This window comes from Artemia sp. Qi Xiang Cuo, chromosome 9 (assembly GCF_049724085.1).
Source record: "Artemia sp. Qi Xiang Cuo chromosome 9, ASM4972408v1, whole genome shotgun sequence".
In the NCBI taxonomy this organism is placed as follows: Eukaryota; Metazoa; Arthropoda; class Branchiopoda; order Anostraca; family Artemiidae; genus Artemia; species Artemia sp. Qi Xiang Cuo.
In genome coordinates this window covers 3,132,241-3,145,732 of record NC_142802.1, presented here as the reverse complement: position 1 = coordinate 3,145,732, position 13,492 = coordinate 3,132,241, and the positions used below count along the sequence as shown (strand labels likewise).

General features: G+C 37.8%; 1 protein-coding gene across 2 annotated transcripts in view; it reads right to left on the bottom strand.

Annotated features, from left to right (window-relative positions):
* The window catches only part of pps (protein partner of snf), a 77,666-nt gene extending 66,394 nt beyond the window's left edge, over window positions 1-11,272 (bottom strand). For both annotated transcript variants that reach the window (XM_089094220.1, XM_089094222.1), the window contains exons 1-3: window positions 11,135-11,272; window positions 3,391-3,693; window positions 431-687 (exon numbers count right to left, since the gene is read on the bottom strand). In XM_089094220.1, the coding sequence (XP_088950346.1) occupies window positions 431-687; window positions 3,391-3,457 (324 nt within the window). In that variant the 5' untranslated portion in view covers window positions 3,458-3,693; window positions 11,135-11,272. The remainder of the gene's footprint in view (window positions 1-430; window positions 688-3,390; window positions 3,694-11,134) is intronic.
* Window positions 11,273-13,492: the final 2,220 nt, after the last annotated feature.

Below are 13,492 nucleotides of genomic sequence, written 5' to 3'. Positions count from 1 at the left end.
TTTTGCCCCCCCCCCCCTCCCAGAAAAAATCGTGGATATGGCCCTTCTTCTGAGGGATTTTTTTTCTTTTTTCACTGTTCTTTTCATTTTTTTTGGATCTTTATGAGGTGAATGTCTCTGTTTCATGTTGGAAACGCCTGTTAGTAATGTTTATTGTGCATAGCACCTCACTCTTGCTTGCTTTAAGGATGATAATAGAGGGCTGACAGTTCGCGATTTTTTTTTTGCTTTTCATTCTATTTTCTTTTTTTTCTCTTTCTCCCCCAGCACCATGGCCATAAAACCTTGCGGGGGAATATGTTGGTAAATTTTCTGCATTCAAATGTTTTTTATTGTTGTTGAATAAATGGACTCTGAGTTGATTCCTACAATATCTTGTTATTTCATATTTCATTAAATAAAATAAAGCCTTTCCGAAAAAGGCAATTACCTGATTTGAAGGGGTAGAATCCTTACTCTCAACTACCATATAGTTTCTGATGTCTGCGTTTCTGGAGGCATCTTGCGGCTTTGACTGTTTGGTAGGGGGTTCATTTGATAATGTACTAGCATTTTGTTTTTGTCTTTTCAGATTTTCCTCTTCCTGTTTTTTGGCAGAGGATTCTAATTCTTCTCTTTGACGTTTCTTTGCTTCTTTTTTGCAGGGAGGACAAATCCATTCTTCTCCTCTCTCTTCCATTTCTTTGCCTAAAATATTTAATGATTTTAAGGATTATTAAAGCATCAGTTTTTATTGTTTTTATTACGTATATTAGGGAGTTCGCCCCCTAGTCAATACCTCGCTCTTTACGCTAAAGTTCGAATTTTGTTCGAATCACAAAGGCCGTTTAATTAGAATAGATAGCTCTTTTGATAGTACTAAAAAAAACTTTAGCGTAAAGAGCGAGGTATTGACTAGGGGGGAACCCCCTCATAAAAGTAATCATTTCTGTTCGTTTTAAGTTTTAATGTTGCTCCTTACTTTCAGTTAATAAAAACTTGTTTTTTTTTATTTAATTTCTGATCGTTATTTAAATAATGCTGGGAAATCTGGCACCCCCTTCATAGAAATGTCCCTTATCCCAAGGAAACATCCTCTATGGACAGATTCTCCCCCGTAACCCCTACTCCGCCCCCCCACCAGAAAAAAATTCCTCCTGAAAACGCCTGTATACTTCCCAATAACCAATACTATATCTTAACAATGGGCAAAGTTTGTAACTTACATCCCTTCCCCTGGGACTGTGGGGGATTAAGTCATGCTCAAAGACATACTAATTAGATTTTCGACTATGCTGAACAATATGGCTACCTCAAAATTTTGATTGGGTGACTTCAGGAAAAAAATGACCATGGGAGGGGGCCCAGTTGCCCTCCAATTTTTTTGGTCACTTAAAAAGGGCATTAGAACTTTTAATTTCCGTTCGAACGAGCCCTATCGTGATATTCTAGGACTAGTAGGATTCTCTGATACGCTGAATCTGATGGTGTGTTTTTCATTAAAGTTCCATAGCTTTTAGGGGCTATTTCACCCTTTTTTCGAATTAAAAAATGTTCTCAATTTTGTTTTATCGTTAATCACGCGTGACTTTTGATGGGTAAGACTAAACTTGATGAAACTTATATATTTGAAATAAGCATAAAAATCTGTTCTTTTGATGTATCTATTGGTATCAAAATTCCGTTTTTTACAGTTTCGGTTACTATTGAGCCGGGTCGCTCCTTACTTACAGTTCGTTACCACGAACTATTTGATACATCTCTGATTGAAAGCAATTCTGATTAAGAGTCTCTGTTTAACTGTCGCCAGTTGCCATGGGGAGTACCAAAGTTCTATTATAATGCTTTTTAATCAAAGGAATACTTTTTGAATACTTTCTGCAAAACTAGTACTTTTTTGTTATTTTTTGTTAAAAGCCGTACCTTTTTAGAGGAATTTGTTAAAAGTAGTACCGCTTTAAAATTTAATGTTCCAGATATCAACTTGCTCATTAGCTATCTATTTCCCTGCAAGAAAGGAGCTATTTTCGGTTTTTTTTATACAAGCATTCGTCTAACGAGAAGTAAGACATAACATACTAGTATTTTCGTTTTTCATTTATTTTCATAATTGTTATGCTAACAAATAGACGTTCCATTATATTATAGGGTACAGACAGACTGCATTTGGTTGTTTTTTTTCAGACATATATTAGATAGGATCAAGAAAGAAGAATAATTTTACAGATACACTAATCATAGGTAAATATTATCTTGAAAAGAATAGGTAGTAAAGATTATAAGAAGTTATTTCATAATAAAACATCATAATATAGGCACCTCATTATTAAAGTACTAAGGTAGAGGGGGGGCTTTGGTGCCCACCCTCTTCCTGAAATTCCTAGACTAACTTTTATCGGATTTTTTTACCCCTTCCTGTTTAACTATTTATCCCCCCTCCCAATCCCTAACTTAATGCTAGAATATAATTTAAGATTACAACCAAAAGTGTGTTGTTTTTCAATGGCATTATGAACAACTGCTAGTTAGAAATATTAAAAATACAAAAATGGTAGAAGCTGTCAAAGTGAGTTAATTTTGGATTATAGAAAAGCCAGGTATCAATGGGGTAAATTGGAGAATGGTCTACCCTCCCCCCTCCTTTGATTCTTTGTCCCCTTAGATTTTGAAAGGAAATGTTTTGAGGGATACTTTATTGAAAAATCCTTTTTTGTATATTCAGTGAAAAAATTAAATTGATAAATTTCCCCCTCCACCCTGGAAAAGGAAAGCTAAATTTTGTGCCCCTCGTCCTCTATAATTTTGGTATTTAATGCTAAAGAGTAACTAAGATGTTCAAATAAGATGTACTCCTTAAGGTGTTCCACTTCACCAAACACGCGGCAAATTTTTTGCAAGGTATTATTTTTTATGCTGTGAGAGTGCTTTTTAGGGACCCTGAATAGTACCAACAATTTCCTTGGAGTGGCAACCCTGTTGTCATGGCTCTTTTGAATCACGGCTAATGTTAAGCAAAACAATTAGAAAAAAAATTCCATAATGAAACCTAAATTTTAAAAAAGGAACAAAGATGACTCAGCATGCTATTCTATAGGAACTTGTCTGAAATTCGTTGGCAGATTTTAAAAACCGTTAACATTGAAATTTCAAGACTACTTTGCATTTCTTTTTATAGTCAGAGACACACATATCCTCACATTTGTCCACTAGTATTTCTTTACTCTGGACATAAAAAAGGAATGTAAAATTTGAGCTAAAAATGATGAAAATGAACACTCAATAGAACCTTTGAATCAATTACCACCCCTAAGATGTAGGTTCCATTTTTTTTTAAATACCAATGACGGAGGGACATCTTACCAACCGTTAAAGAACTGACTTAAATATCAAAGATTTGCAGAAATTACTTACCCATAGCACGAGTAACTCCAACACAGTTTCCATGAAACCACTCTTCACACTTATCACAGCAAATCATAAATCGATTGTTATGTGGCTTCCGGCAAATACACCACAGTTTATCTGGATCGTCTTCACTATGCCAGGACTCCTCACTTTCACCAGCTTCACTACCTTGTTCGTCAACTTCTCTTTCTTCTTCTTTTTCTTCCTTAATCTCACCTTTCACACGATCTTTTTTCTCTGACTTGTTAGGTGAGGCTTTATGACCTTTGTTTCTATGTTTTGCTTCTTGAGCTGATTTCTTAGCTGGTTCTGAAAAATGAACAATAAACGGAAAAAAAGCCAACAACTTTCTGACTTTTAAGCAAGGCAGAATTATTACAATTTTGGGCAACTAAAAGTGCAGGATAATGCAGAATCCTTCAAAATTTCACGACTTACCCCTATAACATATATTTGTATAAATATAATTAGTCTGATTTGCAGTTGTTGTCTATTCCACAGCCTTTGGCAAAAGGAACTACTGTAACCAGTTACATTTTAGTTTTTCTTATTTCTTATTAGGAAGTATTGGCAAAGGGAACCTACAAAACAATCATCAGAGCACAATCACACCCTGGAGACTGCTTCATAACCCTGGCAATAGCTAAAGGAGGGGTAGAGACAGGTAAGCACACTATTCTCAGGATAAAAAATAAGGAACTTTAGCCTGAAACATAAGAGAACTTTAGCCCCCCCCCCTGAAAGCAACACCAAAGAATATACCAAGGCTTTACTAACTAGCCATAGCACAGTCATCTCAAATTAAGACAGTAAACCATATAACAAATAGTTAAGCAAATGCAGTCCAGGATGCTAGACAGGAAGAAGGGGAAATGACTTTTGACCAAGACAAAACATTTTTTTTATGTACTATGAGAATATTTAGTCATATTTTTTTACGCTATTCCTGTAACCAAGGCCGCGTCCAGGGAAGGGAGGTTTCCAGGTTTGAACCCCCACCCCACCCCCGAAAAACATTTTTTCCAACTCGTAAACACTTAATAAATACATATAAGCCCATATTTGATTCGTCTTTTAAATTTTGTAAAGGAGGGGTGGAGACAGGTAAGCTCCCTGTTCTCCAACCCTGGGTACAGCCTTGTTTACAAGTCAATTTCCAATGCACTCTTTAAGACAGCCCTAGTCCAGATGATTATTTATGCACCAATATGTACAAAGCAAGCTACCATTAAAATTTATTATGTTAATGGTGTAGCATTCCGCTATGCTTGTGCTTAATTCCCTGCTTGTGCTTACTTAATGCTTGTGCTGTGCTTAGATGTGGCTTTATTTTGTAGGTAGCCTGGGTCATAAAACCTTTACACCAGAGAAGTATTACATGGTGTCAGAAGTGGGATCTCATGGATGTACTACAGCCATCAATCAACTGGGAAGCCAGCTCCCTAGCAGAAGAATGGGACCATTTCCAAGAGCATGCCCAACTGATGTTTGCAGGCCCACTGGCAGGCAAAACAGAGAAAGCTCTCTGTGCCTACCTACTTATCTGGGCTGGAGCAAAAGGACAAGAAATATTCAACACCTTCACTGTTGCAGACGAGGAACAGAACAAAATCAAACGGTACCTTGAGAAATTTAAGGCGTATGCATCACCACAGAAGAACAAAGTTTTTGCACAGTATCTGTTCCAAAAACGAGACCAAACCGAGGCAAAAAGTGTAGAATATATTACAGAGCTCAAGACATAAGTGAAACCATGTTCTTACTCGGACCCAAACAAAATGGTCTGCAATCAGATAGTTTGCAGAATACTAAACCAAAACGTACGTGAGAAGCCCCTCGATGAAGGTGATGAACTTACGCTTGAAAAAGCAACCATTATGTGCAGAACCCACGAAGTGACCCAGGCACAGCTTAAAACATTCCATGGAACTAAGTCTATTCTCATAAAGCAAGAGATTGATGCTATATCACGCTACCCAAACCGGAACAGCAGCAGAAACAAACAGGAAGCAAGCAGTTCAAAGAGAAAACCATGCTACTTCTGAGGTGGAACATACTCCCCCTCCCATGTATGCCCAGCAAAGGGCATGTCATGCTTCATCTGCAAAAAGCTCAACCATTTTGCACAAGTTTGTCAAAATAAGACAGTAAACACAATGGAAGAAGATACTGTCAAAGTATACTCTGGTGATGAAACTGTGTTCCTGTACTCCATTGAACAAAGCAAAGACAAAGACGAAGTAGTGATACCTTTGGTCATCAACATTCAGTTCCCTGTCCTGTTCAAAATCAATACAGGGGTCCAGGTCAATATCATTCCAAGGAAGTACTTTGACCTCACCACCCCAAAGCCCACCATGAAACCCACAAGCCAGCACCTCACCAGCAACTGTGGAGCAAGGATCCCTGTAACTGGAGTCTGCAAATTATCATGCAGCTACAAAGATAACCTCAGCAGCAGGCAACAATTCTTTGTAGTAGAAACTTCAGCTGCCCCCATCATAGGCTACCGTTCAAACCTTGATTTGGACCTGATTAAGCAGGTACTGAACGTAAACTCAACATCTTCAAGAGTACCATTCCTGAAGGAAAAACAAAAAGAAATGTTTAAAGGAATCAGGAAACTCAAAGGAGAATGCAACATATACCTGAAAGACAATACCACCCCAACTGTCTACCCAGCAAGGCAGGTACCCATGGCCATAAACTCAAGCAAGAACTCAGCTGCTTAGAAGACCTAGGGATTATTGAAAAGGTTGTTACCCCAATGGAGTGGGTCAATTCGATGGTGATGGTTGAGAAGAAGGATAGGTCCATAAGACAGTGCATAGACCCAGTGGACCTAAACAAGTCCATCAAACGGCCCCACTATCCCATTCCCACTCTAGAAGACGTCACTTCCAAGCTATATGGAGTGAAAATATTCACAAAACTTGATGCCCGTTCCAGTTACTGGTCAATTCTGCTCTCTGAAGATTTGTCTTACCTCATGACATTCAGCACAATATATGGAAGATATTGTTTCAAGTGAATGCCCTTTAGAATCATCTCAGTGCAAGATGAGTTTCAGAGGAGGATGGAAGATGCCTTTGAAGGCCTAGAGGGTTTCTTCATCATCATTGATGACATGATTGTGTATGGCGCGAAGCAAGAAGAGCACAATGAATGCCTAGCAGCAATACTTGAAAGTGCCCTAGCTAAGGGTATCCGTTTCAACAAAGATAAGTGCGAGTTTTTGGCCTCCAGTGTCAGCTACTTTGGACAAATAATCAGCTCCACAGGGATGCAGCCAGATCCCAAAAAGATTTGCGCCATTAACCACATGCCAAGAAGAACTGCTAACCCTCCTTGGGATGATCAACTATCTCGCCAAATACATACCAAGCCTATCCAAAAAAAACAAACCACTCCATGACCTGACCAAAGCAGACCCATTCATCTGATCAGAGGAACACACTCGAGGACCTGAAATGCTCTATAGTGTCGAACACCCCATTCTTCAACTATCAGAGCAAGAACGTTGAACTCATTGTCAACACCTCCAGCCACGGGCTCGGCACCCACCTTGTTTTGGAAGGGCAGGTCACAGCATATGAACCGAGATCGCTCAGCAAGAGCAGAAGTATTCGCAACTCGAAAAAGAGTTATACACCATTGTGTATGGCTATAAACACTTCCACCATTATCTGTACAGTCACCATGTTGACATCACGACTGACCACTGGCCCCTCAAAACCGTTGTAGCAAATATCCTATTCACAAAGCCCCGCCATGAGTGCAACGATTAATGCTTCAGCTCCAGCCTTACGACCTGAGTCTGAGGTTCTGACCAGGATCCAAAATCCCAGTTGCTAATGCTCTGTCATGCCTCCATCTTAGCAATAAAGATCCAAAACTGGAAGAAAATCTGGATATCTATGTACACCACATAGTACAGAGCCTTCCAGCCAGTGACCAGAAGCTTGAGCAGATACGGACAGAAACAATGCAGGATGAAACCTTGAGCACCCTAGTCAAAAGGATTCAAGAGGGCTGGCCAAAACTAGAAATGAGTGCCCAACCAACATCCTAGCCTACTATTGAGATCCTGCTAAAATTTAGCAATCCAATTACTCTTACTTAAACTTACTCTTCAAAAGTCCTCTTATCCCCTTTAATCCAAATATGTGAGTCCCTTTGTGTATACTTATGATAAATTCCCTATTCAAAAGACAATTCTTCAAATTCCCACTAAAGAACTCAGAACTATCTGCATATCTTTAAAGGCAGCATCAAAAGGATTATAACAGGATAGACAATGTTTGTGAGTGATGCAGCAACAAAAAGTAGCTAAAAATTCAAATACTCTCTCTAAAAAAAAAACAATAATATTGATTAGTGTTTAATGCTAGACAATCAGACTTGGCTTCAAGTTATACAAATTTTATACAATCCCCTGAGTTCAAATCTAAGCTGCACCTAAGAAAATAATTACTATACCTATTCAAGCAAACTCAGTTCTTTAAGATCGCCTCATATATTAAAAACAATTGTAGCAATACAGATACTGATGATATAATATTAGCCATAATGGTATACTGAAAATGGTATCCCTCTTTGACAGAGAGGAAGGATTTGGGAATTGTTGTTGATGAGGAACTAAAATTTAACAAAATGCTCAAACAGCAGTTGCCAAAACACACACACTCTTCTCACTTAAACAAGTCTTCTGATTGTTTGCATACCCAAAAGCATTTCACCCCCATAGTTTTCAAAATATATTTTTTCCTGGATATGTTTATTCTAAAAGGTCTTTGAAAAAAAAAACCTTCAGAAAATTGAAAACAAAAAATCCCCCCCCAGTTGACCAGATGTCTTGGTTGAACTTTGCTGAAGTAAGGATGCTAGGACTGCTTTGAATTTCTCTTTAATTTGTTGGTTTTATTGATTGCATGTTGTTGTGAGTTTTTTTCTTTTATATATTTTTGTCTTGCTGAGGACAGCCCTTGGATATAGGGCCGAAATTTTCATTCAAATTATCTCCACTGTCTTGCAAAAAGATTTCCCTATTTTTCTTTGTGCTTTTGTTGTTTGTTATGGAAAGGCAGTGTGGTCTTCGTGGCTATTTCCCCCCCCCCAGTTAGATTTAGATACATTTAATCACTCTTCTTAGCACTTTGGGAAAGAACATAAGGTGGCAGTACCATATGATAGGAGGGGATGGTTCAAGGCAATTGATTGACTCTTTGGCAGAGGGGATGGATTTGGGAATTGTTGTTGGTGAGGAACTAAAATTTAACAAAGATGCTCAAACAACAGTTGCCAAAGCACACTCACTCTTCTCACTTAAACAAGTCTTCTGATTGAGTAAAAAACTAACCAAAGAATAATTATGGCCTAAATTGCCCTTATTTTTTTTTCAATCATCTCTTATTGGAAACAAGTTTTGTCCCTCCCTTGAGGTTTGACTTAATAATGTTTAAAAAGCTTTGAATCATCAGCTTACATAATAGTGTAAGCTCATGCTTCAAAGCTTATTGGCTCTGCAGAGTCGTCAGTGACAAGAGCTTCCATACAAGAAGACCTGAATTTGATTTCACTATGGGCCCATGAGCAGAAACTTGAATTTGACATTCAGTAGCACAAGTCAATGTACTTTGGGAGGAAGAACATAAGGTGGCAGTACCATATGATAGGAGGGGATAGTTCAAGGCAATTGATTGACTCTTTGGCAGAGGGGAAGGATTTGGGAATTGTCATAGATGAGAAACTAAAATATAACAAACATGCTCAAACAGCAGTTGCCAAAGCATCCAAGACCCTTGGCATAACAGAGTGTGTTGTACATAGCAGATCATCCAAAGTTATGACCAAACTGTACAAGGGTCTTGCACAACCATTGCTAGAATTTGGGATGTGTTGCAACACCCCTGAACAAGGGTGATCAGCAAAAAATAGGATATGTCCAAAAACAGGCAACAAAAGTTGTTGATGGATGCAAGAATCTTGACTATCCATTTTGATGGAATAAACTGAAGCTTCCAACACTTGTGTACAGGCACCAAAGAGGGGCTGTCATAATGACTTATAAGCTTTTGAATGCTGACTCCTCCAGGACAAGGGGGCATAGTAAGAAGTTGTCCAGGAAGAGGGCAGATACCAGAGTCCATAACCATTACTTCTCCAATAGAGTGATTACTCATTGGAACAATCTTCCTGATATTACTGTAACTGCTCCCTCTGCTGATGCCTTTTGATTGATTGTTGTCAACAAGAGTGGTCCATTAAGCAATGTCAGACAGAGTGGAATGCAACTGAGTCAATGGCTCCCCATCACCACTAACTAGTGACTCTACAAGATTGTTTACTTATTTTGCTGGACAATGCAATTTAAGGTAATAAACTGTTTGATATAGTTTGAAATATAGAATGGACTGTACATTTATACATTAGTGTGTGTGTGTGGGGGGGGGGAGGGGTAAAGTGAAGTAACATAGACCACTTTTAGAGTTGAGATAAATAAGTATTTGTTATGGTTTGGTTGTAGTTTCTAGAATTCCTGGTAGCCATTTTCTAACAGCAAATAAGGTGTCAGTCAAGGACTTTGAATAAAATTTGTAAAATAAGTGATTAGTATGTTAGAAAAGATCATAAAAAGATGTATCCCGTGCTGTGTTCACTTTTTATCTAGCTAAGTAATGGAGTAAACTTCAAATTTAACTTTAATTCTCATAAACAGATGACTCAAAATGCAAAATAATGCAAACCCATGGGCACCCATAAGGGGAGGGGGGCGCCAGCCCCTCCCCCCTTGGCTGAATGATGGTGTCATATATTTGTATTCATTAAAAAAAAACTTTTTCCACAGAATAAGCTTTCAAAGAAAAGTAGAGCTCTATTAAGTCAAAAATGGGCAGAAATAAAGTCAAATAATCTTCCAAGCATAAAACTACCACAAATCACTATCAACAAATAAATGAAACTCAAAACAAACAGAAATTATAATAAATAGCCAAGTCAAACTCAAAACAAGCAAAAATTAAAATTACTAGTGTTGACAACCCCCATGCCTTCTCAAGACCAGATCATAACTTAGGTTTTACTGAAAAAAAAACAACAAAAAAAAAAAAAAAACAAATGACTGTGGATTGTCAGTTTGATATATCTATAAACTCAAAACAAAGTGCCAATTAGACCAGGTAAGCCCCCCTCCCCTAAAATTCAGCCTATGGGTGCCCATATGAAAACCTGAATGAAATCAAATGATGGAGAAATGCATGGAGAGTTTATTAGGCTATATTTGCACATTAGGGGGGATGGGCCAAAGTATAGTGAATTGCATTTAGGAATAGTTTAATTATTCCTAAATTAAATAATTTAAATATTTTAGAATTTTAAAGTTGTTTTCAAAGTGGTATAGCATTTCCTTCTGAAGAGGGCAGCCACTGCACTAGGCCTAGTACCCTTTTACTTTTTAAGCCTCTTTTCCTTTAAAAGTAGTCAATCACAATATTCCCCAAACTCTGCTGTTATTTTGGGCCTTATTTTAGGAAAGAAATCAACCACTAATGTTAACCTAGCCTACTTTTCTTTTTGTCAAATTATAGCAGTTTGGAAACATTTTCCCATGTTCTAGTTAGGACTTTAGTTTCCAAATTAAAATAAAGTTTTATTAGCCAAGTAGAACACCTTTATATTAGTAAATAATAGACATTCTGAGAACTCACAGTAACATCCCATGTTAAAGTAGCCTACCATAGCCAGACTTTACCTGATTTGTCTTCCAATACTCTGTTACCCCAAAATGTGAATAGCAGTGATTAGATTGACACACGGACAGGAAAAAACACAGACACAATTAACCTAAAACAACTATTTTTAATGGAAATGGGATGCATAAAAACTTAGGTCAAAATCACAAAACATACTTTTGAATTCACCGCGATGCATTGAATCAACGTTGCCAAAGTAAACAGCGACAAGATTAGGAGACACTGCGGAACGTGTATAGATATCATTTTTATTTGAAGGTCGAAGTTTTCATCATTTTAAGAATAACTAGTTTTTATTTCTTCAACAGTTAATCAGAGCTATTATATTAAAATAGTTAGGTTTCAAAGATTCAATTGATTCATGTTCAGAGAAAGTATTATTCTATGAAAGAAAAATAATTTTTAAATTCAGAATAATAGAGTTGTGGTGTTTACTACTTACTCAAACACATTTGACAGGATAAAGATGCTCTGCATTTTAAAATTACTCTTTTCTTTGTCTTTGAGTAAGCTTACACAAAATTTTTTTTTTAAAAGAAAATATCCTCTTGAGAATTAAAACTAGAAAAAATCAAACGTCTGTTTAGTTCTGCATTAGAAGCAAAGATATATGTAATAAACTTAATGGGCTTATTTGTTGTATTGGATTTGCATCATTTAGACCCTGATACCACACTGCCCCTAATGGGGCCTAATGCCCCAGCACATCACCACACTTTCATAAAGTGGCATGTCGTTCACAATTAGCGATGACAAGCAAATTCCCTTGTAAGGTTTATGTGTTTGAAAATTGCCACTGAAAAGGGACTTTTAAGATGTACCATATACCCATACAAATACAGAGTCTTCTAAGCTAAAAATCTTTCAAGAGTCAATGCAGTGGCATTGACTTATTAGAGAGTATTACACCCTCGTGCATCTCCCTCCTCCAGCCACTTCATGTAGAGTGAATGGTCACAGAAAATTTGAAGGGACCTGATTCAATCAAAACTAAAAGTTCTGGTGCACTAACTAAAATAAAAAATTAAATGAGGGTGAACCCCATCTCGTCCATTTTTAGCCTCACCCCTCCCGGCAACTTCATGTTATCGGATAACGATAAAAGGAAAAACATCTTCCAGAGCCATTGCTAGTGCCTAGAGTTTCGAAACGACCTTTCAGTTGCAGAGTCTTTCTTACAGGGACAAGTAGCAAGCCTGTCGCTCATATTTTGCCGCAGTGGGGATCAATCCCCGGGCTGATTGCTAGGCAGATCATCAATCTACTGGGTATCCACAGGGTATATTTCATCGGATACAAAATCTAAAACAGTCATTTTCCCTAGGTAAGAACGTCCAAAAAATGTCTCTTCCAGGGGTAAATGACCCACGCATTTCCTAGGGTAAAAGCCCCAAATTATGCAAATGGTCTATTTTTCACAAATACATTTTAGTAGAAAAGAAGGGCAATTTCAATCTTGTTTTAAATAATCATGAATTGAGCCTGTATCTGTTTAACTGGATGTAAAAAAAAATTATGTCTATTACCCCAAAACGTTATACCTCCACGATCAACTTTTTCGAAGAAAGGTTGGCATGTTGCATCTTGCTTATAAGCAAAAGCATGCAAGGATTTTCTATCTCAATGCAAAGACGAGCTTAATCCTGAATAGGTAAAACAAGCTATGCCCCGCCTCAGTGCCAAAGCGAGCAAAGTCCAAGCCGCGGGCTGACCAGATGTTGAAGCGGGCAGACCCCGATTTGATACAAAAGGAGCTAAGTCCTGAGTCAGTGCTAAAAATAGCTACTCCCTGACTTGGTGCAAAAACAAACCAAGTCCAAGTTACACAAATTTTATGGCACGGTGCAAAAACCAGGTAATTCCTAACCCAGTCATGTAGACTGCAGGATTATGATATGATGCAAAAGAAAAAAAAAGAAGCCAAGCCCTGATTCCGTGCTTACTCGATTTTAAACTTGGCGCAAAAACAAGGTAAGTCTTGAATCAGTGTAAAAAGACCTAAATTAAAGCTGTAGAATTTAGACGACGCAGGTGGAAAATGAGTTAAGACCTGAATCACAGCATAAACGGGCGAAGTCGGGCTAATTAAAAACAGATATGGGACAAATCAAAAGTCGGGACAAAATAAAGTAAGTTCTTATTCAATGTAAAAACGATTTGAGTCCAGGCTGTCAACTGACTCGGTACAAAACTGAGCTCAATCCTGACTCGGTGTAAAAGCGATCTAAATACAAGATGATTAATTTCACTGACGCGGCGTAAGAACCAGTTAGGTCCTGACTTAGTAGAAAACAAGCCAAGTTCAAACCATGGGCTGAATCGGTACATAAACAAGCCAAGTCCTGACCATCCTTTGC